This window comes from Lithobates pipiens, unplaced genomic scaffold (assembly GCF_037356315.1).
Source record: "Lithobates pipiens isolate NorthernLeopardFrog02 unplaced genomic scaffold, aLitPip1_a1.2 Scaffold_18, whole genome shotgun sequence".
NCBI classification, from domain to species: domain Eukaryota; kingdom Metazoa; phylum Chordata; class Amphibia; order Anura; family Ranidae; genus Lithobates; species Lithobates pipiens.
The window spans coordinates 108,970,404-108,995,552 of record NW_027507758.1 but is presented as its reverse complement, the minus strand read 5'-3'; the positions used below and the strand labels follow the sequence as shown (position 1 = coordinate 108,995,552).

Below are 25,149 nucleotides of genomic sequence, written 5' to 3'. Positions count from 1 at the left end.
AATTATACAGCACAGGGAGAAGAAAATTAAAGGTAAACTCCTGACTCCAGCTAAAGCCTAGTACACACTACTATTTTTTATTTTTTTTCAACCCAGCGGGCTCGGCTCAAAAGGAGTCGCTTTATTAATGTAATGTTAGTACAGCAATCTCCCCCACTGAGCTATTGTGTTCTCATAGAGGGGGATTGCTACCAGAACACACCAGAACACAACAGTCAGCATTCCCAGCCATTGGCTGAGAGCACTGAATAGATGCCGATCGGCAAACCTTTTTCAGTATTGCCCCTTCGACAGAAGCTGGCTGCCGTACACATGGGCCGAATGTCAGCCGGTTTCTATTGAACCTCCCGATACCACCCGATATTTGGGCCATGTGTACGGCCCTTAACTTTACAATTACAGATCCCTCTCCCTAAGCTATGTTAAATTGTTGATACAGTTTAAATCATAGTGCCTTACTTTTTTTGTAATGCTAGTTTTTTTGCCCCATTGATCTCATGATATTCCCTAAAAAGCTGTGCTCCTTCCTGGTGCCCGAAGGAGGACTTTCTCTCCTGCTGCAGTCACATCCATGAGGAAAAAGAAGACTACATTTCCCAGGAGACCAGGGGAAATGCAAGAAGTGACCAGCAGCGGTCTTGAGGGGGAGCAGAAGGCAGAGTTGGCGCTGAGGGTTGTATATCGCTGAGCGGGGGTGCAATTACGTTACCACTCGCTCTAAGGAACTATAGCAGGACAGAGGCAAGACTGGTGGATGATACACAGCATAGCGCCCACCTGTCTTGTAACACAGATATTACAGAATAGGAAGTCCTGCCTGGAATTCAGATTTAAAAAAACATCAAAGGATGCCAGAGATGTGAGGGAGCTGTAGATTTGAAGATTGTTTTAAGTGATAACTGAAGTTAATCTTTGAAAATTTGCCTTTTATTTGATTTTAATATACAACCAAAGACCCATCTCTTGCTGCTTTTTACCTCCAAACTACTAGAAAGCCAAGTCCACAACCGTCTGAGCTACTTTGTCCAAAAATAATTTCCGACTGAAAAGCTACTAGTATCATCTTGCTGGATATATTAAATCACTCCAGTTAGCCTTCAAGCACAGAATTTCCCAATTTATGTACCATGTTCTCTCTGCAATGGTCCTATGGTCAGCAGTGACATCCCATCTGTGTTTAGTGACGCAGGACTCGCATACTCAGGTTAAGTCAGTTTTCTGAGGGATCTTTACAGAGTTTTTAGGTCCAGAGCTATGGGAGTTTTCTGCCCCCGTCTCAAAGACTCAAAGTTGTAGCATTTGAGCCAGGCTACAGATGGGCCTATGCGCAGCACTTTTGTAGTAGCGATTGTTTTCTTCTCACAAGAGATTAAAGCGGGAGTCCACCGGGACTCCGCGTTTTTTTTTTTTTTAAAAGCCAGCAGCTACAAATACTGCAGCTGCTGACTTTTAAAATAGTGACACTTACCTGTCCAGCGCGCCCGCGATGTCGGCACCCGAAGCCGATCTCTAGGTCGCCTGTCGGGTCCTGCCGCCGCCATCTTGGGTATGGGAATCAGGAAATGGAGCCTTTCGGCTTCATTTCCCGGTTCCCTACTGCGCATGCGCGAATCGCGCTGCGCAATAAGGACGCTCCCCGCTGCCTCTGGGATCTGTGTGTTTCCCAGCAGGCAGCGGGGCACTTGCGGGAAGGGGCGGGCACTTGCGGAAAGGGGCGTAAGTTACGCCCCTTTCCGCAGAGAGCTATCCCGGAAGTGGGTGCAGTTACCTGGATTATCCAGGTAACTGCACCCCCCTCCCCCCTGAAAGGTGCCGATTGTGGCACCGGAGGGGGGGAGGGTTCCGATGAGCGGAAGGTCCACTTTAGGGTGGACCTCCGCTTTAAATGGCCCTCCCCAGTGAACTCTGATGCAGAGATGCCAACCATCTCCTTGTTCTGAGGCAAAAATGCCAACCATTTCTGAATATGTGCGAGATCCTCCAGAGGACTTGTTGTCAGATGCTGAATCTCTCCCTTTCCTGAATTTCAGTGAGCAGCTATTTTGCTGAAACAGAAATTGTTTCATTTATCATTGAGGTTGTATGCTCACTCTAGATTTAGAGGTTTCCACTGTTGCCTTGTCTACGACTATGTCTGGTCTAGGTTCTCATAGACCCAAATGGTTCACCAAGGTTTGTCCTCTTTATCCTCTATTCAATAAATTTACAAGGATTGGAAACAACTGGTGGACTCTCCGGTGTTTCGTTATAACAAGACTTCAACCATTCCTATCAAAGATTCACTGTCCTTTAAGGCTCCCACTGATATGAATTTAGAAACACTTTCTCGCTCAGTCTACGCCTTTGTAGGATTCAACCTTTGCTTTGTTACTGTTCTTAATTTTTAGAATCTTCCTAGAGCTGCACGATTCTGGAAAAAATGTGATTTACGATTTTGTTTGCTTAGAATAAAGATCACGATTCTGAAGAACTTTTTTATTTTAAAGATTTACAACCCCTGAACATCAAGTTATAAAACAAGATGGCAATAAAATTAGACATAATACTCTTTGCTTCAATCAAATTTAAATAAATGTAATGAAAAACAATGTAATGTGTAAAGAAATAAAAAAAATTACCATTAAGTTATATTAGGGTCTTTTTATTTTATTTTTTTTAATGGTCACCGATACCAATTACCAATACCTACCACAACTTTTTGTTTACATGTCAGCTGTTAGCAATGGTACAAAGCATTGAAAAGTTATTTTACTAATTAAATAAATTTCTTTTAATTTTGCGCTTTTTTTCAATGTGAACCATGTAAATATATGTTAATGGTGTAAAAATATTAATGAACAAAGCAAAAAAACAAAAAAAAAGTTTTAATTATCAATAGTTTATAATTTTAAAATAAATCAGTGTGAAAATTAATTAAATGGAGGAGGATAAGAAGTTAATATGGCTGATTAGAGTAAATTAATGGTTAAAAAGAGGGAAAATTTTACAAAATCCCACCCAAAAAAAGTTTTTTTTACTTGACAAGGTTGCTTTAAACTGACTTAATTTGCAGACCAAAGTTCATCCCTTTGATCTGTAAATTATTAAACAGAAAGATTCAATGTTTCTTTTCTTTTATCTTTCTCTTTTAGTGCTGAGCAGTGTTGTTGATAAACATTGCCAGCTGCCCCTTTTTTTTTTTTTTACAGCTGTGAGCAGTTGAATGGCTCTGCATTTTCTACATGAATTGTGGAAATGCTGGATTAAGATCGTGAGGGGATAGCAAATCGAGATCACAATCTTTTAACGATTAATCGCGCATCTCTAACTCTTCTATACACACTTTATTGATTGTGTGGTTCAGATGACCATTCCATCAAATTTTATTTATTGAAGGCTAACCCTATTCTATCTATGACATCCCTTTCTTCTGTCCATATCCATAGAGCCATCTAGCTTAAGTTCTGGTTGGCTGTGAAACCGTATAAAAAGGCCTTGCTGCGACTATCCTTTATGGGAGATTAACTTAGCTCTTTGCTAGATGAAATCTGTAACAGAAATCAGTGCATGTTAAAAATGGACACACAGGACTGAGTTGACCCTTAGGCCGCTTTCACACTGAGGCAATTTTCAGGCGTTTTACTGCTAGAAAAAGCCTCTAACGCACGCCTGAAAACTGCCTCCCCATTCATTTCAGTGTGACTTTTCACACTGGGGTGGTGCGCTTGCGGCACGTTCCGAAAAGTCTTGCAAGCAGCATCTTTGGGGTGGTGCGGGAGCGGTGCATACACTCCTCCCAAAACGCCCTGCCCATTGAAATGAATGGGCAGCACTGCCGAAGCGCCTGCAAAACGACTCAACAGCGCTGCAACACGGGCGCTTTTGACCCTTTCTTTGGCTGCTAGCACCCCATTATCAGCTGAACAGCGTTGCTAAAATGAAGGTAAAGCGCCGTTAGTTTTACCGCTAACGCACGGCGCTTTCAGTGTGAAAGCGGCCTTACTGTTAAAGTTTCTCTCTGGAAGCTTTTAAAGGGTTCAGATATGTTCAGTTGTGTTGTGATGCAGAAGTTTGGCCATACAGGGCAGCAAAAACTTAAAGTTCAGCACTCGTGTATAACCGTAAGATGCATAGATCTCCATAGATAAATTGTATGATGCAAAGAGTTATGCTTTTTTTTTTTAAATCAGCTTTGTGAAAATACTTGGCTACTTAGAACCAAATATTTAGTAATGGAGTACATCTGTACGCTTCAGCGGTAATAGTTACAGCATTCAGTGATGAGTTGCTGAAAGCTAAAACAAGCAAAACAATATTTAATATGTTTAAATACAGGCCATGGCATTGATAATTGCTATGAATGTGCAACTTCACTCTGAAAGTGACCACTTCCTGTGAAGGATGCATTACGTTTTTATTTTTCAAAATTCTTATTTTTGCATACATATCATATTTGAAGTCTCTCTGTACTCTGTTGTTAGAGGCTTTCATTATTCTCATATGCTAGTAGAAACTAATTGTCAGTATGGGGGGGTTATACTTGTTTGCGTCTGTCTGGTCCTTTTGTCAATCATTTTTATCTTATATTAAACCCAGGTAGCCTTGTCTCTGCCTTCTCTTCCTTTTGAACATGCTTCATGTCAGCACATGAGCTGATTGGATCCTTGTTCTGTATCTTCCTTTTCACACTCCAGCCCTGCTGTAAGCCTTCATGCACACTGGACGTTAAAATAATGTTATAAAAACGCTGGTAGCTTTTCAGTGAATCTTTAACGTTTTTGCAATAGCGTTTATTCGAATTTTTCTGCGTCAGCGGTTTTTATTTTTTTATTTTTTCAATGGATCAAAAACATTAAACGCTGGAGAGCCACGTTTTTGAGCCTTTATGAGCGTTTGGCTTTTTCTGTGGTCAGAAAAATGACCCCCGAACACAATTTTATGGCGTTCAGAAAAAGGCCTATGAACTCCAATGCTGGTAAACGTTCAAAAATGTCCATGCGTGCATGGACACATTGGATAACATAGAGGGGAGTTTATAGGCTGTTAAAAAAATTATAAAACGCCCAAACTCACAAAAACGCCCGTTTATGAGCTTCAGTGTGCATGGAATCTAAGTGTGAAATTCAGATACTTAACGCTCCTTGGATTTAAAAATACATTTAATAATGATTACAGCTCTGTGTTCACTATGTCTTTTATATCTACCTACAGTTAAACTTTAAACTAATCTGCAAATGTTTTCAATGCACAAAATATGATCGCCATGTACATGGACTGCGAATGACTGAATTAGCAGAGTGCTACTGATCAAGCTAGTTGGAATTATTCCCCTTGCATTCTGTTCATCTCTGCTAATGAATACTGTTAACGCAGAGCTCCCCATTGCTGCCTCATAGGTGATCATTTAGCATGCTGTTATCTCCTTTATGCCCCAGTAACCCATATGTTTAGCAGCAAAAAGCTAGGCTCCACATTCCACACATATGCATCACTGGGTGGGCAATGTTTATGTGCTAGGACCAAGCACCCAGCACAAAGACCGAGCTGCCAAAAACATCATTAACCAGTAGGACCAGATTCCAATCATATGACCACTGTGACAAGCAATCACAGTGATCACAGATCGCCCATCCTTCCCTCCCCCTGGGCGTTAAGATCTATTAAAGGGGACACCAGGACAGAAAGGAAGGGGTTCATTTTGAGTGAATTGAGGCCTGTCTGAGTATTTGATTGCTTCCAAATTCCTTGATGTATGGCCAGCTTTTATGTTTCAGACCGATTTCATATAAAAAAAATGAATTGGCTGCTATATATTTAATCACTTGTCTACCAAGGTACATTTATAAATGGCATGGTAGACAAGTGGTTAAATAGCTGCTGCTTCATTACCACAGGAACACAAACTAAGGGTAGCTTGGAAGGAAACCAGTTTACCTACCAGTACTAGATTATGAGAGGAAACCAGAGCAAGTCCAAGCAAACTTGAAGTATACAGAAAAACTTTGTGCAGCAAGTAGGGTTGCCATTTTTTCTTCAAGCCCGAACACTTTAGCAACACATGGCATTTTTTTTTTTGTAGTATACACTATGCATATATTATAATCTAGGGTGGTCCTTACTCCTGAAAACAATGCAGAATTTATGTATTGATGTAAAAGTGCCATTCTGTGCAGGTGAAATAAGAGCCGTGATGACGTACCCCCAGGGGTTGTACTATTTGACAGCCTGGGCTCAGTGGGTTGAACGATGTTGGGTGTCATTCAACAGTGTACCTAAATTCAATCAACCACTTCAATACCGGACACTTTTCACTGCACTCTATTCTAATTGGGGTCTGTAAGGGGGGCGGGGGGACACTGATATAAGGGGACTCTAAATTAATGGGGGGTCTCTAAGGGGGAGAGACCACCATTAGCTCAGAGTCACCTAATATCAGCACCCCCTTTACAGACCCCATTCGATTAGAGTTCGGGGAAGAGAGAGAGAGAGGGGGTGACAGGTGGGATGAGAGAGAGGGGGGGGGTTAGAGAGGGATGACAGAGAGGGGTCAGAGAGAGAGAAAGGGGGTGAGAGAGGGGGGTGAGAGAGAGGTGACACAGAGGGCTTGAGGGAGAGAGAGGGGCAACAGAGAGAGGGCATCAGAGAGAGAGAGGGGGTGAAAGAGAGAGAGGGGTGACAGAGAGAGGGGGTAAAAGAGAGTGGGTGAGATAGAGGGGGTTAACAAGAGAGGGGGTGAGAGAGGAGTGACTGAGAGGGGGGGATAGAGAGAGAGAGATGGGTCAGAGAGAGAGAGAGAGGGGTGAGAGAGAGACCCCTAGTCCTGTCTGCAGCCCGCATCCTGTCTGCTGGAAGGTGTTTCTGATGGTCAGTACAGTACCTTCCATGGCAGCAGCAGGCAGAACTCATTTTCGTGGTCATGGAGGTGCTCTGCAGCAGATCTCTGAGAGGTGGAGGGGCCCCTGGCTGCCTGCACCTCCTGCCTGTCCTTATTCTCCGGACCCCTGGTCAGCCTGTCCTTCGGGCCTGGGAGAGGAGGTTGAAGGAGTCCATGCAGTGCCCTGCAGCTCCCTGAGCCCCTACATTAATCCAGCCATGGCAAAGGAACATTTTAGCCCCAGCTGAACGACCTCAGGCGGCTGCCTGTGTTGCTTTATGGTGGCGCCAGCCATGTGTCTGGGTTTCAGGAGGACAGAACCCCAGGCATAAGTATAAACCTGGACTGTCCAGGTAATTCCCATACAGGTGGCAAATCTGGCAGCAAGTGTCAAAGTACACACTAATTTATTCCATAGTAGACCTATACATAAAGTTATCTGAAATACTTAACTTTCCTGGAGAAAGTGCTGCTTCAGGCTCCATTCAGCATTGAATATGTATTATTATGGCTAAAGGCCTAGGCGTTTATGTGATCATTACTGGGTCTACCTTGGAGCAGCATGTTTTATAACCCTTTAGTTGCCTAGACCAGCAAGACTTTTAATGTATTTGTAAGTTACCGTACATTTTAGGGTCAGTAAGGTAGAGGATCAACCAAAAACTGAAACCTCAGTCCAGAGGATTCAATTATTTTTGCCTCTTTCTACTATTTCTCACTGGTTTTAATAGGTCTGCTCTCTATCTGCAGCCAATACAAGCTGTCCCAATACTAGTCTTCAGTCTTTTATCTTCTGTACGTTAGCCAGATGTTTCTTTAACAATGCTATTCCTGGAAACATTCTGGCAGCAATAGTTTTTTTTTAAAGAAACAACATATAGCGGTACCCCCTTAGGGGCTACTGGTAATTGGTTCATCTCCCTCCCTGCACAGCCAGGCACATGAATTTCCAGACACACTTCAGTCAAGAAACAGTCCTTGTACTGTGTTTTGTTTTATTAGGGGAATAGAACTTGGATGGTGATAGGGTGCATATGGGATGGCCACTTGATTGTATATAGGAAATTTAGGGACTGAACTACAGTATATACACCACTGGTATATACAACCTATTTTCTTCTCCTCCAGGACATAGACTTTTTTGCAGACTATCACTCCCGAGACTAACTAGCACTGTTGTTAAGACCTAACACTGGCTATCCAGGCAATGCCCTTTGCAAGCAGGGGCCGCGGGCACCTGTGGTGTAGAAAATGGTAGTAGTTCTTAGTGCTAGCTGTCCCATATGTGGCTACTGCTCCCTGTACCACCTCTTCAGGTCCTGCCAGCCCTCCTGGCTGCAGCTGCCTCTTACCACTGCCCTTGCCAACTCAGTTGTCCTGACTGTCTCTGTACCCATCACAGACTGCTCCATCTTAGTCCTCTCAGGCATGCCTCCCAGTCCTCCTGACTGTGTGTCACTCACCAGCCCCCCTGGTTGGTTCTTGTTGCTCCTAGAGACTTGCCTGGCAGTGTTCTCCCACTCCTCTTTTGTTGCTCCCAGTGCCTCCTGTCCATGACAACACCATGGTTTTAGAAAGGTCCCATCCGCACCTGAGCCCAGGCCCAAGGTCACCCCCCAGACTGGGGAGCTTCCTTTACAAAGGCCACAACAGCCTAACACTCCATCTTTAGCTTCCACCCGAATACAACTTCTCCCCGGCTGGGCTGACTCTGAATATTTTAGGGGGCCTGCCCCCTGCCAATCCAAGTTGGGGATTGGTCAGGGCCCTCAGAACACTCCAGGCAACTCCACCTTACCTCCCCTTCCATTCTTCTAGAAGGCACCAGAACATTCGAGAAGTAGGGGGAAGGTTTCAGTGATGCTGCCTGTGAGCCATCCAGCTCTCCCTGGATTTCTGCCCAACCCAGGAATAAAATGCAGACCGGTTTGGCTGCCAGCCAATCCTGCAAAAATTCACCTACACTGAGCCTAGGTTCACACTGCTGTGGGATTGAAATTATGAGAGTTCAGCTAAACTCGTACAACTTCATAATTGCATGTCATTCCGACTTTGGAGGTGATTTCAGAGACATCTGTGCGGGTTCTTGCACAGATGTCTATTGAAATCGCACACGAAGTCGCCAAAAGTAGTACAGAAACTACTTTTGTGAATCTGTGCGGCACCACAAAGTCGACATTGCACCGATTTGAATGCACTGATTTGAACAGCGCCATTGCTGGCAATAGCCACTGATTTGACATGTCAAATTGCATGCCAAATCGTATCAATGTGAGCCTAGGCTTATATACCAAAAACGTATCTACAATTCTAGCATTAGAGGGTGCTACAAATATATTTCAGTCATGAGTTTAAAAATGTTTATTTTTTATAAATACAAAACTAATAGTATAGCACAGTTATGCTTTTCTAATTCTGAAATGTAAAAAATAGTTTGTTAATACATATGTCGCTAGAAGAGAAATGTTATTGTGATGATGTACCCACAATGGTAGAACACACTACAGGGGAGGATGACAATACTGTAGAGATTGCAGTCATGCAGCATTAGAAAGATGGTGTTACCTATGGCTGGAAGGTTAAGAAAAACATTTTTTTTACATCTGAAAAATGTAGGCATAAGGCTTAAAGGGGTTGTAAAGTTTTGTTTTTTATTTTCTAAATAGGTTCCTTTAAGCTAGTGCATTGTTGGTTCACTTATCTTTTCCTTCGATTTCCCTTCTAAATGTTTATTTTCTTTGTTTTCTTTGTCTGAATTTCTCACTTCCTGTTCCTCCTCAGTAAGCTGTTCAGTAAGCTGTTCTGGCTGACTAACCACCGCTCGGATGATGGTGAGAAGTTTACTGAGGAGAAACAGGAAGTGAGATATTCAGACAAAGAAAAAAAACATCTAGAAGGGAAATCGAAGGAAAAGGTAAGTGAACCAACGATGCACTAGCTTAAAGGAACCTATGTAGAAAATAAAAAATGAACCTTTACAACCCCTTTAATTCACACTGCTGGCACTGCAAAGTCAGACGACTTTGCCCTGCGGCTTCCATCTAACTTTGTTGCATTCAGGACCCTATCTATGGGATGAAATAACGCCCAATCAGACCAAAGTAGTGCAGAAACCTTTTCTAAAGTCAGAGCGACTTGAATCGGATCAGTTAAGACAGCTCTCATAGGGAATTGAAAAAACATTGAATTTGACATGTCATGCAAATTGGGGTCTCACAAGTCGGATCCCATGTCACAGAACTGTGAACCGAGCCTTACAGAAGAGGGTTGTGGGAAGAACTTCTGCACTGTGGATGTAAGCAGAGCACTTCTTCCCATGCAGATACCGTATTTCTCGGCATATAACACGCGCCGGTGTAGAACACGCACCCCAAGTTTAGGAGGGAAGTTTAAGGAAAAAAGCTTACATTTTAAATGCCCATCAATGCAGCCTTATCAGTGTCCATCTGCAGCCTTGCCCATCATTGCAGAATGATCAGTGTCCATCTGCAGCCTTGCCCAAAATTGTCCATCTGCAGCATTGCCCAAAATTGCAGCATGATCAATGATGGGTTTTTAAATTTTTACTTGTACTCAATTTTTCACTTTGCATTGTGAAGTGTTTATTTGAATAAGCAGATAAATCCAGCTGCTGTGAACAACACATAAACCTACCTGCCGAGGAGGGAATAAGCGACGCCGAGATAGACAGAGCCAGATGTCCTGTGTACTCGGCTCATCTCGGAGTCCCGCCCCTTGGCCCGGCTCCTATGATGGACACTACACCGGTCCAATGACAGGATGTAAATGCTAGGAGGTGGGAGCCGAGCCTAGCCGAGTACACGGTACACTCGGCTCTGTCTATTTCAGCGGCGCTCGTTCCCTCCTTCCCCTCCGAGGCAGTGGTTTGGCGTATATCGCGCACCCACGATTTTCTGCCGCTTTTAAGGGGAAAAAAGTGCATGTTATAGGCCAATAAATACGATGTATATCCTTGTGCCCAAAATTCCGTTTTAAGGTAAGGTCAGATGAATTTTCTGGTTCTAACAATTTGGTTAAACTTTATGGAACACTATGGGGAGGATTTACTAAAACCATCTGGTGTAACTCTGCATATAAATCAGCTTCCAGGTTTGTTTGTTTTTTGTCAAAGCTTAATTGAACAAACTGAAATTAGAAGCTGATCGGCTACCATGCTCAGATGCACCAGGTTATAGTAAATCCGCCCCAGCGAGTAGAATTTAAATGACCTTCTGTAGTACTGACACTGAGTGTAATATAGAAACGCATTACCGCTTTCACATGACAGGGCAATGGAGGTCCCAGTTCAGTGACATGACAATGTTTCTTGCACGCTCAAAGAGCAGGGCTGCAGTGCAGCTTACAACTCTATACATTTAACAGCTTGCTGTTGGATTCCAAGTAACTTTACATATAAACCAAGAAACCTGCATCATCCATTTATAAAAGAGCACTTGCCTGGCACTGACCATGCCTACGCTTGAGCCAGCAGTTCCATTTAAATCATTTATTCAATTAATTAAGCAGAAAAAGAGCAGACTACACAGTAGACAGCCCATTGATTGATACATTTAGTGTCCTGATTTCTCCCGGCCATTCACCGGTCTTCAAGACCTGGAGTCATTCAACTGCATTTTAACCCGTCATAACAGCATTTTCATTTCCTTGCACAGTGCAGTGCGTTTTCATCTATAAATAGAGTTTTCTGGATATAAAAGGTTCTGCTGCTTTAATAAAGTGTACGCACCAGACAGTGATAGATTGCACATGTCAATTCTAATTGGTTTTCCACAAGACATGGGATGTCACTTGGGTGAACTTGCTTTATGTCTAAACCAGGGCATAGCTCATCATTTTATGTGTTGGTGTTTATGGCATTATGTTAGGTACAAACTACTGATCATTTAGACTCGTTTATGGAGATAAAGCTCCTGTGTACATTCAGCTTAATGCATTATTTATGTTTTGCTGACTCACAAGTTGTATTATAATTTGAAACCAAATGCATTCTACAAATTCTACAAGACAGAGAGTAGACATACAAAGGCCTTATAGCAAGTTGATCATTGTCTGTGATGAGCAGGAAAATATTTAGCCAGGTTGAAAACGTGCTGATTAGAGACAGACATGATCACACACACAAATGTATATGTACCGTTAACATATATGTATAGCCAATACTTTTTTTATTTGGAATAGAGTAAGAAAGGGTTAAAACATTTGCAATTTATTGTTGCCTCTATTCTATGGTAATTCTATTGTTGCTGCGTACTAGGGATGAGCTTCGTGTTCGAGTCGAACATATGTTCGACTCGAACATCGGCTGTTCGTCCGTTCGGCGAAGTCCGAACATTTTGGTCCGTTCGCGCCAAATTCGTGTGGCGCTCACGGCCCACAATGCACTGCGATGGCACAGTGCATTGCTGGCTCATGATTGGCCAAGCATGCACTGTGACCCCGCATGATTGGCCACAGGCAGGATGCCTGTGGCCAATCATAGCTCAGGCTGTGTAGTGCACGCCCCACACTATATAAGGCTGCCAGTGCGGCGGCCTTGTGTAGTGTGTTGGCGTCTGAAGCAGTGGGTGTTCTGTGTACCTTCAACACAGTGCACACCGATCGTTTTTGGACGATTTTCGATCTTGCTGTTGTGTAGTGGTTATTGTCTGCGTGCCCTGACCGCAGTATACACCGCTATATTCACCTCACCTATATAGCTAGTGATCTATCTTTTATAATAGAGCTTGCAGTCAGTAGTGTTAGGAGTGCGTGCTGTCTGCGTGCTCTGTACCCAGTACATACCGCTATATCCACCTACATAGCTCTTCTCTATTTGAGCCCACTTGCCATCTGCAGGAGTTATTGGAAGTTGTGTGTGCCTCCAGCACAGCACAGTATACATCTGTATATACCCCTTTATCACTGGTGTTCAATAATAAAGGCATCTGCAGGAGTTAGTGGGTGTTGTGTGCCTCTAGCACAATATACACTACCCAACTGCTTTTTTACCCAACTCCCTTCAGGCCATTACCATGTCTGGAAGGCCAGCAAGGAGAGGCAGACAGGCGCGAGCCGATAAAAGAGGGCAAGCAGGCTCTGTGTCTAGAGACAACAGTGCTGGTCGTGGACGCGGTGCATTGTCATCAGCACGTGGCCATGGGACACGCTTGTCCTTCTTTTCGGCAGCTGGACATGTTGAGCCGCAACATGCCAACGACTTGGTAGAGTGGATGACCAAGCCCTCTTCATCCTCCTCATCCTCTCTCACCCAGGCTCAGGGTACTAGCAAAGCAGCTGCCAACGCATCATCTTCCCTCCTCTCAATGTCATCATCAGTGACTCTTTCCCTAGACCCACCATGTCCTCCTGAGGAGTCTCCTGAACTCTTTGAGCACAGTGTTGTGTACATGCTCCAGGAGGATGCCCAGTGTTTTGTGGGCTCTGATGATGACACTCAGCTAGAGGAAGGCAGTAGCGTGAGCGCAGAGAGAGGGGATGCTGAAGAAGGACAGCAATCTGGCAGTCATGTTCCACAAGCTGCAGCATACTGCCAGGTTTGCTACAGCGATGAAGAGGGAGGGGATGATGAGGGCACTGACTCCACGTGGGTGCCTGGAAGGAGAGAGGAGGAGGAGGAGGAGGAGGCACATGTCCAACGAGGCAGGATGCCCTCCGGGGGCCAGCTTAGGGGCAGCACACCGACTGAATCACACCGCAGAGCTCCGCCTGTGCAGAGCGCTGCCTCTGCGCGTTATTCTAAAAGTTCTTTGGTGTGGGCCTTTTTTGAGACGAGTGCATCAGATCGCACCGCTGCTATTTGCAACATATGTCTCAAGCGTATCTCGCGTGGCCAAAACATCAGCCGCTTGGGCACCACATGCTTGACCAGACATATGTTGACCTGCCATGCAGCTCGTTGGCAAGCGTACCTCAAAGACCCACACCAAAGAACAAAGCGGACCTCTCCTTGCTCCTCATCAGCTGGCATCTCCAACCCCACTAGACCTTCAGTCCTCTCTGAAACCTGCTCTGAGAGGAATGAAGGTGTAGAATTAGGTGTGTCACAGCCAAGTGCTTCCGGGAACTCTGCTAGCGGTACACCCACGTCCGATTATAGCAGGCAAATGTCCCTGCCCCAGCTGCTGGACCGGCGAAAGAAGTTCACTCCCAGCCATCCACATGCCCCGTGAATTTGTACAATGTGCGGTTCCTCAGTGGCAGGTCCCAAAACGCCACTTTTTCTCACGGAAGGCGATTCCGGCTCTCTACCGGCATGTGGAAGGCAATGTCCTTGCCTCGCTGGACAGGGCGGTCAGCGGTAAGGTGCATATTACCGCTGACTCATGGTCCAGCAGGCATGGACAGGGACGTTACCTGTCTTTCACGGCCCATTGGGTCACTCTTCTGGCAGCTGGGAAGGATGCAGGACAAGGTGCAGTAGTGTTGGAGGTTGTTCCGCCACCACGCCTCCAAAATGCTACTATTGGTTGTGACACACCTCTCTCCTCCACCCCCTCCTCTTCTTCTTCCTCCATGGCCTCCTCCAGTGCTCTGTCCTTAGAACCAGCGGTGCTCCGTAGGCGTTCCAGGGGCTACGCAAGTACGCAGGCAAAACAATGCCATGCCGTGCTTGTGCTGGTTTGTTTGGGGGACAGGAGCCACACTGGGGCGGATGTTTTGTCAGCTCTGCAGGGGCAGGCCGAGAGGTGGTTGAGGCCACGCCAGCTTAAGCCAGGAATGGTGGTTTGCGACAATGGCACCAACCTCCTCTCCGCCCTCCGACAGGGACAACTGACCCATGTGCCCTGTGTAGCTCACGTCCTTAACCTGGTGGTGCAGCGGTTCTTGGGCAGGTACCCCGGCTTACAGGATGTCCTGAAGCAGGCCAGGAAAGTCTGTGTGCATTTCCGCTGATCATTTAATGCCTGTGCTCGGCTGGCTGAGCTCCAAAAGGAGTTGAACCTGCCCAAGAACCGCCTTATATGTGACATGCCCACCAGATGGAACTCAACATTGGCCATGCTGCAGTGGCTGCACACACAGCAGAGGGCCATCAATGAGTACCTGTGCGACTACGGCACCAGGAGAGGGTCAGGGGAGCTTGGTTTTTTCTCACCACGCCAGTGGGGCATGATCAGGGATGCATGCACTGTCCTGTCACCGTTTGAGGAGGCCACAAGGATGGTGACCAGTGACAGTGCATGCATCAGTGACACTGTACCTCTTGTCCACCTCTTGGAGCATACGCTGCGTGGAATAATGGACAGGGCACTTGAGGCAGAACAGAGGCAGGAAGAGGAGGACTTCCTTGCCTCTCAAGGCCCCCTTTATCCAGACAGTGTTCCTGCTGTGCCACCCATCACACAGGAAGAGGAATTAGGAGGAGGAAGAGGAGGAGGAGGAGGATGATTGTGTCAGCATGGAGGTGGAGGCTGGCACTCAGCATCAGCAGCAGCAGTCTTGTAGGGATGATTTACAGTCCCAAGAAACACGTGGACTTGTACGTGGCTGGGAGGAGGTAGCTGCGGATCATGTTGTCCTTAGTGACCCAGAGGACTCCGGACCGAATGCCTCAGCTAACCTACGCTGCATGGCCTCCCTAATCCTGCAAAGCCTGCGGAAGGATCCTCGTATTCTTCGGATCAAGGAGAGGGACCATTACTGGCTGGCCACTCTTCTTGATCCACGGTACAAGGGTAAGGTTGCCGACCTTATCTTGCCATCGCAGAGGGAGCAGAGGATGAGACATCTCCGGGAGGCCTTGCAGAAAGGTCTGTGCAACGCGTTCCCAGAGACTGGGAGGTTACAAACTCCTGGTCCTGGACAACGTGTTGCTGAGGCATGGGTCAGAAGGAGCGGTGGAGAAGGTGGCCGTCTGACTGATGCTTTCAGAATTTTTTTTAGTCCGCAGCCCCAAGGTATGATCGGTTCCAGCACCCATCGCCAGCGTCTGATTTACATGGTGCAGGAATACCTAGGGGCAAGGTCAGACTTTGACACCTTTCCCACCGAAAATCCTCTGGCTTACTGGGTCTTGAGGATGGATCACTGGCCAGAGCTTGCACAGTATGCAATTGAGCTACTGGCCTGTCCTGCATCCAGCGTTCTTTCGGAACGCACCTTCAGTGCTGCTGGTGGCTTTGTTACCGATCACAGGGTGCGCCTGTCCACCGAATCAGTTGATCGACTGACCTTCATCAAGATGAATCAGTCTTGGATCACCCACAGCTACCAAGCACCTGAAGCTGATGTAACAGAATATTTTTTTTTGAAATATCACATCCCTTCAAGACTGCCTATGCTGATGCTGAGTGACTGTCCTGTTATGTTGATTGTCTATCCTCTTCCTCCTCCGCTGATATGTTGGAAGAACATTTCTGGTTCTGGTTGATGCCATCAGCCCAATTTTTCTGACCGTTTAACAGGGGCGTTTAAGTACAATTTTTGATGCAATGCTTTGCAGCAGGGCTAATTCCTGCAATCAAACAAGAGTATATGGGAGAGGTTGCAGTGTGGTGGCACCAGCACCAGTACCTAAGGCCCAATTTTTCTGCCCCTGTTTAACAGGGCGTTTAATTACAATTTTTGATGCAATGCTTTGCAGCAGGGCTAATTCCTGCAATAAAACTAGAGTATATGGGAGAGGTTGCAGTGTGGTGGCACCAGCAGCAGTGCCTAAGTTCAAATTTTTCTGCCCCTGTTTAACAGGGACATGTAATTACAATTCTTGATATAATATTTCACAGGAGGGCCCCTTCCTGTGCCCACCCAGAGTAACGGTGAGGACTTATAGTGTTGTGGCACCAGCACCACAACCACCAAAGGTCAATTTTTCTACCACTGTTCAACAATGGCATGTAATTACAATTCTTGATATAATCGTTCACAGCAGGGCGCTCCAGCGCCCACCAAGAGTCACTTTGAGAGCTTACAATGTTGTGGCAAAACCAACACCTTGTTCCGCCATTTCTGCAGAGCATATAGGGCAGGCCCCTACTTTCAAACATCCAATTTACAAACATCTCCTACTTGCAAACGGGAGGAGACAACAGCAAGTGAGATGAAAAAAGATGGACGACAAAACAAATTATACAGGGGTGATAACCCTTTCCAAAAAGCTTAAAAATAGTTTTTTTGACTGGAGCTACACTTTAAAAATGTACCACTTGAAAATTACAAACAGATTCAACTTAACACAACAAACCTACACAGTCCCTGTCTTGTTTGCACCACCTGTATACTGCTGTTCTGAGTATATAGGGCCTGGGGGCCACACGCATTTCCTTTTTTTAATATGGGTACGGGGTTCCCCTTAATATGCGTACAAGACCTAAAGGGGCTGGTAATGGGCAGGGATGCCATTTTTCTCAATGATTTTCAACCATATTGCAGGAACCAGATATAACATTAAAACCGCAAGCAGTATTAAATGGTGTTATTTCCGTTTAATGTCATTTTGTGCAGGGACTGTTCTAAACACGGGAAACACGTGGCACTTCACAGGCATACTACAGACACCCCCCAGGCACCATATTTAAAGGAATATTTCACTTTTTTTTTCACTTTAATCGTCATTAAAATCAGTGCTCCCGCCAAAACGGCCATTTTTAAAAACATTTTAGGCATTGACCCATGTCCCCTGGGGCAGGAGCCAGGTCCCCAAACCCTTTTTAGGACAGTATCTTGCATATTAGCCGTTAAAATTAGCACTTTTCATTTCGAACGTTCCAGTCCAATAGACTTCAATGGGGTTCTAAAGTTCGTTCGAATTTGGGGTCCGTTCGAAAGTTCTGGTGCGAACCGAACCGGGGGGTGTTCGGCTCATCCCTACTGCGTACAATAGGAGAGATATAACGGGAAGTTAGAGCAAATCTCCAAAAGTGAGAAGCATTCCTTTCTTTGTTGTCTGCAGAACAGGTGATCTCTCACCTCTTTTTCTGGGGACAACTCAAGAATTTTGGATCTCCACTCATAGTTACATAGTTAGTAAGGTAAAAGACACCAGTCCATCCAATTCAACACAATTATCCCTATCCCTGTACATTGCACACTCACATTGGTCCCTACCCTCAAGGAGCCCACAATCCAATCCATATACAATGGCCAATTTTGGACAGAAGCCAATTAACCTACATGCATGTCTTTGGAATGTGGGAGGAAACCGGAGTACCCGAAGGAAACCCACGCAGGCACAGGGAGAACATGCAAACTCCAGGCAGGTAGCGTCGTGGTTGAGATTTGAACCAGTGACCCTTTTTACTACTAGGCGAGAGTGCTAACCACTACACCACTGTACCGCCCTAAATCATCTAAATCATCCAATCATCCACTCATTTATTTCTCTGTGAATATGGTCAACTGGACAAATAGAAAAGTGGATCTCCCCAATGGGAGAATAACGGTAACAGTCATATGTGAGCCAGTACTTGCATGTATCCAAAGAAAGCCATCTTTTTTGAAATATCGGAAAATATAGCAAGCACCAAATGTACTTTGGGCATGAGTGCTCTTTATCATAACCACACTCTGGGTGGCTGTGATTTCAGAATCTCTTTGTGGCGGGGAATTCCCCGCTGACAGCAGAATGTAAACAAGAGTCACCAAGTGTGCATGTTGGTGAGGTCAAGGGCTTTTTCCCCCACAACCTGGCCCAGGGGGTGTGACTTATCAGACACTGGAAGCTTCCTTTAACAAGGGGGGCCCTAGCCATTTCCAAAAGAAAATACAAGTGTAAATAATCCATAATCCAGTGATGTAGAACCACATCAATCTGGATAAATGACAGCTGCAGATCCGCACAAAAAAAAGCACCAGCCGCCGAACCCTTCGCTTGCCAGCATCAAATGACTTCTGGTCAATGACATCATAAGGGGGCAGGGGGTCACCCAGGGACATCACTGGTTGGCTCCGCCCCTTTGCTTACTTTAGTGGCAGGGGAAGCAGAACTGTCATGTGGCCCCACTGCTGAAGTAAAGGGGTGGGGACAACCAGTGGCATATCCATATATGGTCAGTGAAGACATAAGTGGGTGGGGTCACCTGGTGACAATACAGCACTGCGGAATGACAGATTTCCTTCCCCTCACCAGTAAAGTAACAAAGGCATCATGACATCTTTGACCATAAATGGGGTTACCCGGTAAGGTCAGCCGATGACCCAGCCCCTTTGTTTACTTTAGCGACTGGGAGATCCGGCAATGTCAATCGGCACTGGCAAGCAACATTAGCAGTTAGGTTTGACAGATGGCTGACTTTTTTCTGCACTGGCAAGCAACACTAGCACTTGGGTTTGGCGGGTGGCGGGGGTCTTCCCCGTGTGGCTCAGTGTCAGTCATTCAACGTAAATGACTGGACCTACATCATTGAATCACGTGAATAACGATGGATCTACATCAGGGGACTTTTCTTTTTCCCCAATAGTGTTGTGTGTTTATTTACCCCCATGTTGAGGGCATGTGGCCTTCCAGGCTGCATGCTCGGATAAGGGTCTGGTATGAATTGGGCAGACTTCACAATGTTTTTTTAAATGTTGTGAAAAAATGGTGCGCTTGTTCTGAAAAAACATTAAGCATATATAACAGTCATAACATTATATATTGTGCATATAACATAAATAGTGAAAATAAAGAATATATGATCAAGTCCAATTTAGGTGTGTGAATAACCCATATGCTCAAAAACCCAAACTTGAGTCCAATTTGCAAATGCAGGTGCTCAATCCACCACTATTGCTGAAAAAAATATATATATATAAAAAAAGTTTCATATGGTGATAAATCAGTTAACCTGCAACCGCCACCTTTAGGTGAAATGGCTTCCCACCTTAGGAACTGACCAAAGGGTCAAGATGCACTTAAAATGGACAATGTGGTCTTCATATCCTGATCACTTCCATCAAGAAAGCTCTACCTCCTTGGTTTAATGACCCTCCTCATATAGGGACACCTGAGATAGATTGGTTAATTGATCCTCCCATGAGAAAGTGCCAAGCCACATTGGCCTTGGCAAAAGTTTATCTCCCTTAACTATCCCCCACCAAGCACTTATTCTGTCTCCTCATCAACATCATCCCTTTCACACTGGTTTTCTTTTGAAGTTAATTTATGCTGTTTATTTTTCACTCATCGCAAATTACGATCTCCACAATCTGAAATATACCTCTTAAAATTACATTGTACCACTGAACAGCCCTATAAGCTGTCACATATTTAGAATTCTACTTTTGAGAAGCATTGTTAACTGAGCTTGTAACCATCACTTTACAAATGTTATTGAAACATAACTTTTACTGTACTTTGAAACAACTAATAAAATATTTGAACGAGAAAGCTCTAAAGCCAAACTTCACTCCATCGATCTCTCTGCAGTGTTTACACTGGATCCTTGCCTCCCATCTCAGGTATCGCTCAGAATATAAATAGACATTCATAGCGCAATATTGGAAAGTATAAACCAATTTTGTTAAAATATTCCAAATACGCTCACATTAAGAACGATCTTGCATAGTATCAGTGTAAAACAAGTAGCAGCATCTCCTCCTCACCACACTTCTGTATACCAGAATCGCCACATATTACATCACCGGCTACACCAATTTTTTAAAATGTTTAATTTTTGGAGTTCACCAACCCCCAAAATCCATAGCATACCTGAAGGGCTCGGTAAGAATTGGGGGGGGGGGGGGGGCTCATGCCCTTTTTATATATATTTTTGACATGAGTTTCCCCCCCAATCCATATCAGACCCTAAGGGTCTGGTATAAATTGATGAAGGGTGGGGGGGGGTTGGGGTCTGCACTCTGGTGTGTTTTTTTTTTCTGTTGATGCTTTTGTTTACATTCTGCTGTCAGCGCCGAATCCCCAGCAGGGATGAGTCTTGGTTGGTAAGTACGCCAATGGGTGGATGTAAACTGAACTGCACTGCACTGAAAACTTATGTAAACTGAATCAGTTTTTGCTTTGAAAAAAAACACGACTGAACAGATGACGCCCATGTGAAAGGGGCCTAACAGTTCAATTTTATGTAATCAGTGAACAAAAACTCTGCTCCAGTGTGGCCACTGAGACCCAGTTATTCCCCTATTTGCAGCTGCCATCTTGTCTCGCATAACAAAGGTGAAGCTGGACTGTCGTAACAGTTAGCATGTCAAATTCACCTGTACCATCAGTCAGGAGGAGAGATTAGAAATTAAGTAACGAGAGATCTGCTGACTTCTGATATAAACTGAAATTTCATATTTGTAACAGTGATATTTAATTAGTTTGGACTAGCCATTTTCAACAATAGGGTGCCTCCAGAGGTTGCTAAGGGTTCTTCGAGCTGTGGCTGGTTAACCTCCCATTTGATGGTGTCTGCATAGTTCTGGGGCCCACACAAATTGGCAGAGCAAGTGGCATATGACCAGTGATCTGTTTAGCAGTTTGTAGAGGTGACATTATGTCCAACAATGTAAGGGCTGCATTCTTCCCACTTACCACCTATGTATGGGTCAAGTTTCCCATGATCCTCAAATGAATTGTTTTTGGCAGGGGTTTCTCTGGATTAGAAAATTATTGTTCAAGGGTTCCTCTGTGGGGTAAAAATGGTAAGAAAGGCTGATCGTGATTGTCATCCTCCCGTGATCGTGCTGCCCACGTGCCCCCTGCGTCACATGGGCGGTGCGCTCTGTGATCGCTGAGCCCTTTAGACCCAACTGATCACAGATCAGGATAAAGGGTCAATCACAGTGGCCCTTTACCATGTGATCAGCTGTGATCATGATGTAACCACAAGCCGGTTATCGACTTTGCTTTCCTTGTGCTGACAGTGCGAAGAGGGGAAAAGAGAGCCGATAACCGGATTGTGTTAAAAGGACAGCTAGACGGATAACCAGGGCACTGATTATCAGTGCAGACCCAACAGTGCCCACCAGTACTACAAGTCAGTGCCCCCTCATCAGTTCAGCCTATTAGTGCAGCCTTATAATCGCACATCAGTGAAGGAGAAAAATTACCTGTTTACAAAACTTAAACTATGAAAAATGTTTTTTTTTTTTTTCTAAATACATTTTTTTTTCTTTTTTTATTTGTTTAGCAAAAAAACCGTGATTAAATACCAGTGTTAATTTTGGCAGCAAATTTCAATTTCAATTTTAGTCTAAGCCCTTGTACACACGGTCGGACATTCTGACAACCAAATCCGCCGGATTTTGTCCGACTGATTTTGTCCGACTGATTTTGTCCGAAGCTGTTGCATACACACGGTCGGACAAAGTTGTCAGAAAATCCGATCGTACTTAACGTGATGACATTATTTCGTTAGGACGGGACTACGTTCAGGCTAGTAGCCAATAGCTTTGGTCTAGGAATTTGATCTGAGCATGCGTGGCACTTTGTCCAATCAGAATTCTCTACACATGATCGGACAAAGTCCGATCAGATCATGTTGTCAGAAAATTTTATAGCACAGCTGGAAAACTCAGTCCGTCGGATACTCCGACGGAAACAGTCCGATGGAGCCCACACACTGTCGGATTATCCGACACCACGGTCCTATCGGACATTGTCCATCGGAATGTCCGGCCGTGTGTACAAGGGCTTAGGACTAAAATGGCATTTTAGTTTTAGTCCCATTTTAGTCTTCTGCAATTGTTTTAGATTTAGTCGACTAAATCTTCAGTACATTTTAGTGGTCTAAAATCAGATGGGTGTAATTAAATTGTAATGCATTATTTAAGCATTTCTCTACAATTTCCAAACTCATTATATACTGCTGGAGTGAAAAATCTAATATGCTATTATTTATGGTATTGAGGTATGAACATGCACTACAGATCAGTGTTCATTTTGAAGTCAAATTTAAATGTAGTTTTAGTCTTATGCCCTGTACACACAGTCTGACTTTCCGACAGAAAATGTGCGATCGGATCGTGTTGTTGGAATTTTCGACACACAAAGTTTGAGAGCTGGATCTAAAATTTTCCGACAACAAAATCAGATTGTTTCAATTCCGATCGTGTGTAGACAATTCTGACGGGCAAAGTGCCAAGCATGCTCAGAATAAATTACCAGATGAAAGCTATTGGCTACTGGCCCATTTATAGTCCCGTTATACGTGTTCTACGTCATCACGTTCAGAACAATCAGATTTTCCGACAACTTTGTGCGACCGTGTGTGCGCTAGACAAGTTTGGGCCAAAATCTGTTGGAAAAAATCAGATGGATTTTGTCGCCGGAAAGTCCGACCGTGTGTATGGGGCATTAGTCTTTTGACTAAAATTGCATTTTAGTTTTAGTCATATATTAATCATCTCAATTGTTTTAGTTTTAGTCTTATTTTAGTCAACTAAAATGTTTTAGTTGTTTTAGTCGCCAAAATTAACACTGTTAAAAACCACCAAAAGAAAGCTTTATTTGTGTGAAAAAGTTATAAAAATGTCATATGGGTACAGTGTTACAGCGCTGAAAGCTGAAAATTGGCCTGGGTCAGGAAGGGGGTAAAAGTGCCCAGGTGGTAAGTGGTTAAAAAAAAAGATTTTGATTGCTTGCGATGGTAATACAGAACATATGTACATGCACTTTTAGTGAAGGAATTGCAGTGCACATTATTCAAGAAATACACCCCTTCGATTTAGAATATATGTGATTTATTTACTTAGCTGCTTCTTTTATTTTCCAGCAACCTGAATTTTTGTGCCTTGAATTCAATGAAGCTAAACTGAACGAAATGCTGAAGAAATTGTCAGAGGTGGAGGAGAGCCTGGCTGCATTAACACAGATCAGTTAATCAAGCAAAGAAAACGTGTACTTGTTATAATAAAGTATTATGAAAAAACAAATTTGTGTGTTGGGATCTATAATAATCCAAGCAGATATTTTCACTCTTTAAAGATTACCTTCTTGTTGTCTTTACTTTGAAGTGCAACATTGGTGTAGATCAGGGGTGTCAAATATGGGCGTCCTCAGAACTTTTTTTGGGTCGGGGCATCATTTTAGGGTCACCCATGCACTGCTCCTTTTCGACAATGTCATTATCAGATTATCATGGCCAGAGACTGCAGACGTAGTACAGTCCCTAGGATAAGTAATGGATAATGCCCAACATGCCCTCTTACCAGACCCAGCAAAACTACAGAAGTGATCCCTCCGGCTGGACAATTGCTCACTCTGGGTCAGTAGTGTAGCATGTCTGTACCCTGGTAGAGGCTCAGTCTTTCTCTCTTTGGTGGCGTTGGGCAGTGTGGCTCTCTGGTGGCGCTGAGCAGCGTGGTTCTCTCTGGTGGCACTGGGCAGCGTGGCTCTCTCTGGTGGCGCTGGGCAGCGTGGCTCTCTCTGGTGGCGCTGGGCAGCGTGGCTCTCTCTCTGGCTTCTGCCCAGCACATTCCTTATTCTTTGTCCTGTAGTGCGCTCTCCCCTCAGCTTTTTTCCAAGCTGCAGTTTCTCGATCTCTCTCTTGAACAAGCTGTAGCCTCCTCCCTGTGGAAAATGGGGCCACCAATCTTTGGGAATACATGTCCCATGATGTTCTCCTCTTCTAGACTCCTTTGATTGGCCCTCAGTTATGGCCAATAGGGAAGGAATGGAGCGGGCAGGAAACTGGGCGGGGTCACACTACACTGATGGGGGGGCTTGACAGCACCTTGATGGCACCCGGGTGTGGGCTGCCCACACCCCCATATCGACGCAACGGTGCTGAATTTAAGATCCGATCTCTGATTCCGGGGGGGGCACTTGATCCCCCTTGCCCCTACCTGCGGACGCCCATGGTGTCAAACTCAATATCATCTCGGGCCGCATCAGCTTTCTGGTTGCCTTCAAAGGGCCGGTTTTATCTGTAATACTATATAAATGTATCTACACGTTGTCATATTAAATAATCACCCCTGCATTCGATTATTACTGGTTTTAGTAATAACTTACAACTTAAAGTGGACCTTCAGTCATTTTTTTCCATCTATTAAATCTTCTGCCCTTGTTGTTTTAACTTTGGATAGTAAAACATTTTTTTTTCTGCCAGTAAATACCTTATACAGCCCACTTCCTGTTTCGTGTCTGGTCATTAGCCTAGGCTTATTACATCATGCACAGCTCTCTCTCCCACTCTTGTGAGAGTTTGCCAGGAAGGGAGGAGGGATGAGTTATAAGAGGACCAATGAAAGCTGCAGGTGTGCCTCTGTGTGTCTGTGTAAATCCAGGAAGTGAACAGGCAACAGCTTCAGCTGCCCACAGTTAAACGGGCTACAGCCAGACTTATTGGATGGAGAGTTCTGCAGCATATTTTGCAAGTACAGAATCACAGTATATATAAAATAATATGCAA

The 25,149-nt window shown here is 44.7% G+C and overlaps 1 protein-coding gene across 1 annotated transcript in view; it reads left to right on the top strand.

Moving 5' to 3' along the window:
* Positions 1 to 24,715, top strand: part of COMMD1 (copper metabolism domain containing 1) — a 263,676-nt gene extending 238,961 nt beyond the window's left edge. Inside the window, exon 3 of the mRNA XM_077485992.1 lies at positions 23,509 to 24,715. Coding sequence (XP_077342118.1) covers positions 23,509 to 23,616 — 108 coding nt within the window. The 3' untranslated portion in view covers positions 23,617 to 24,715. The remainder of the gene's footprint in view (positions 1 to 23,508) is intronic.
* The last annotated feature ends 434 nt before the right edge of the window (positions 24,716 to 25,149 follow it).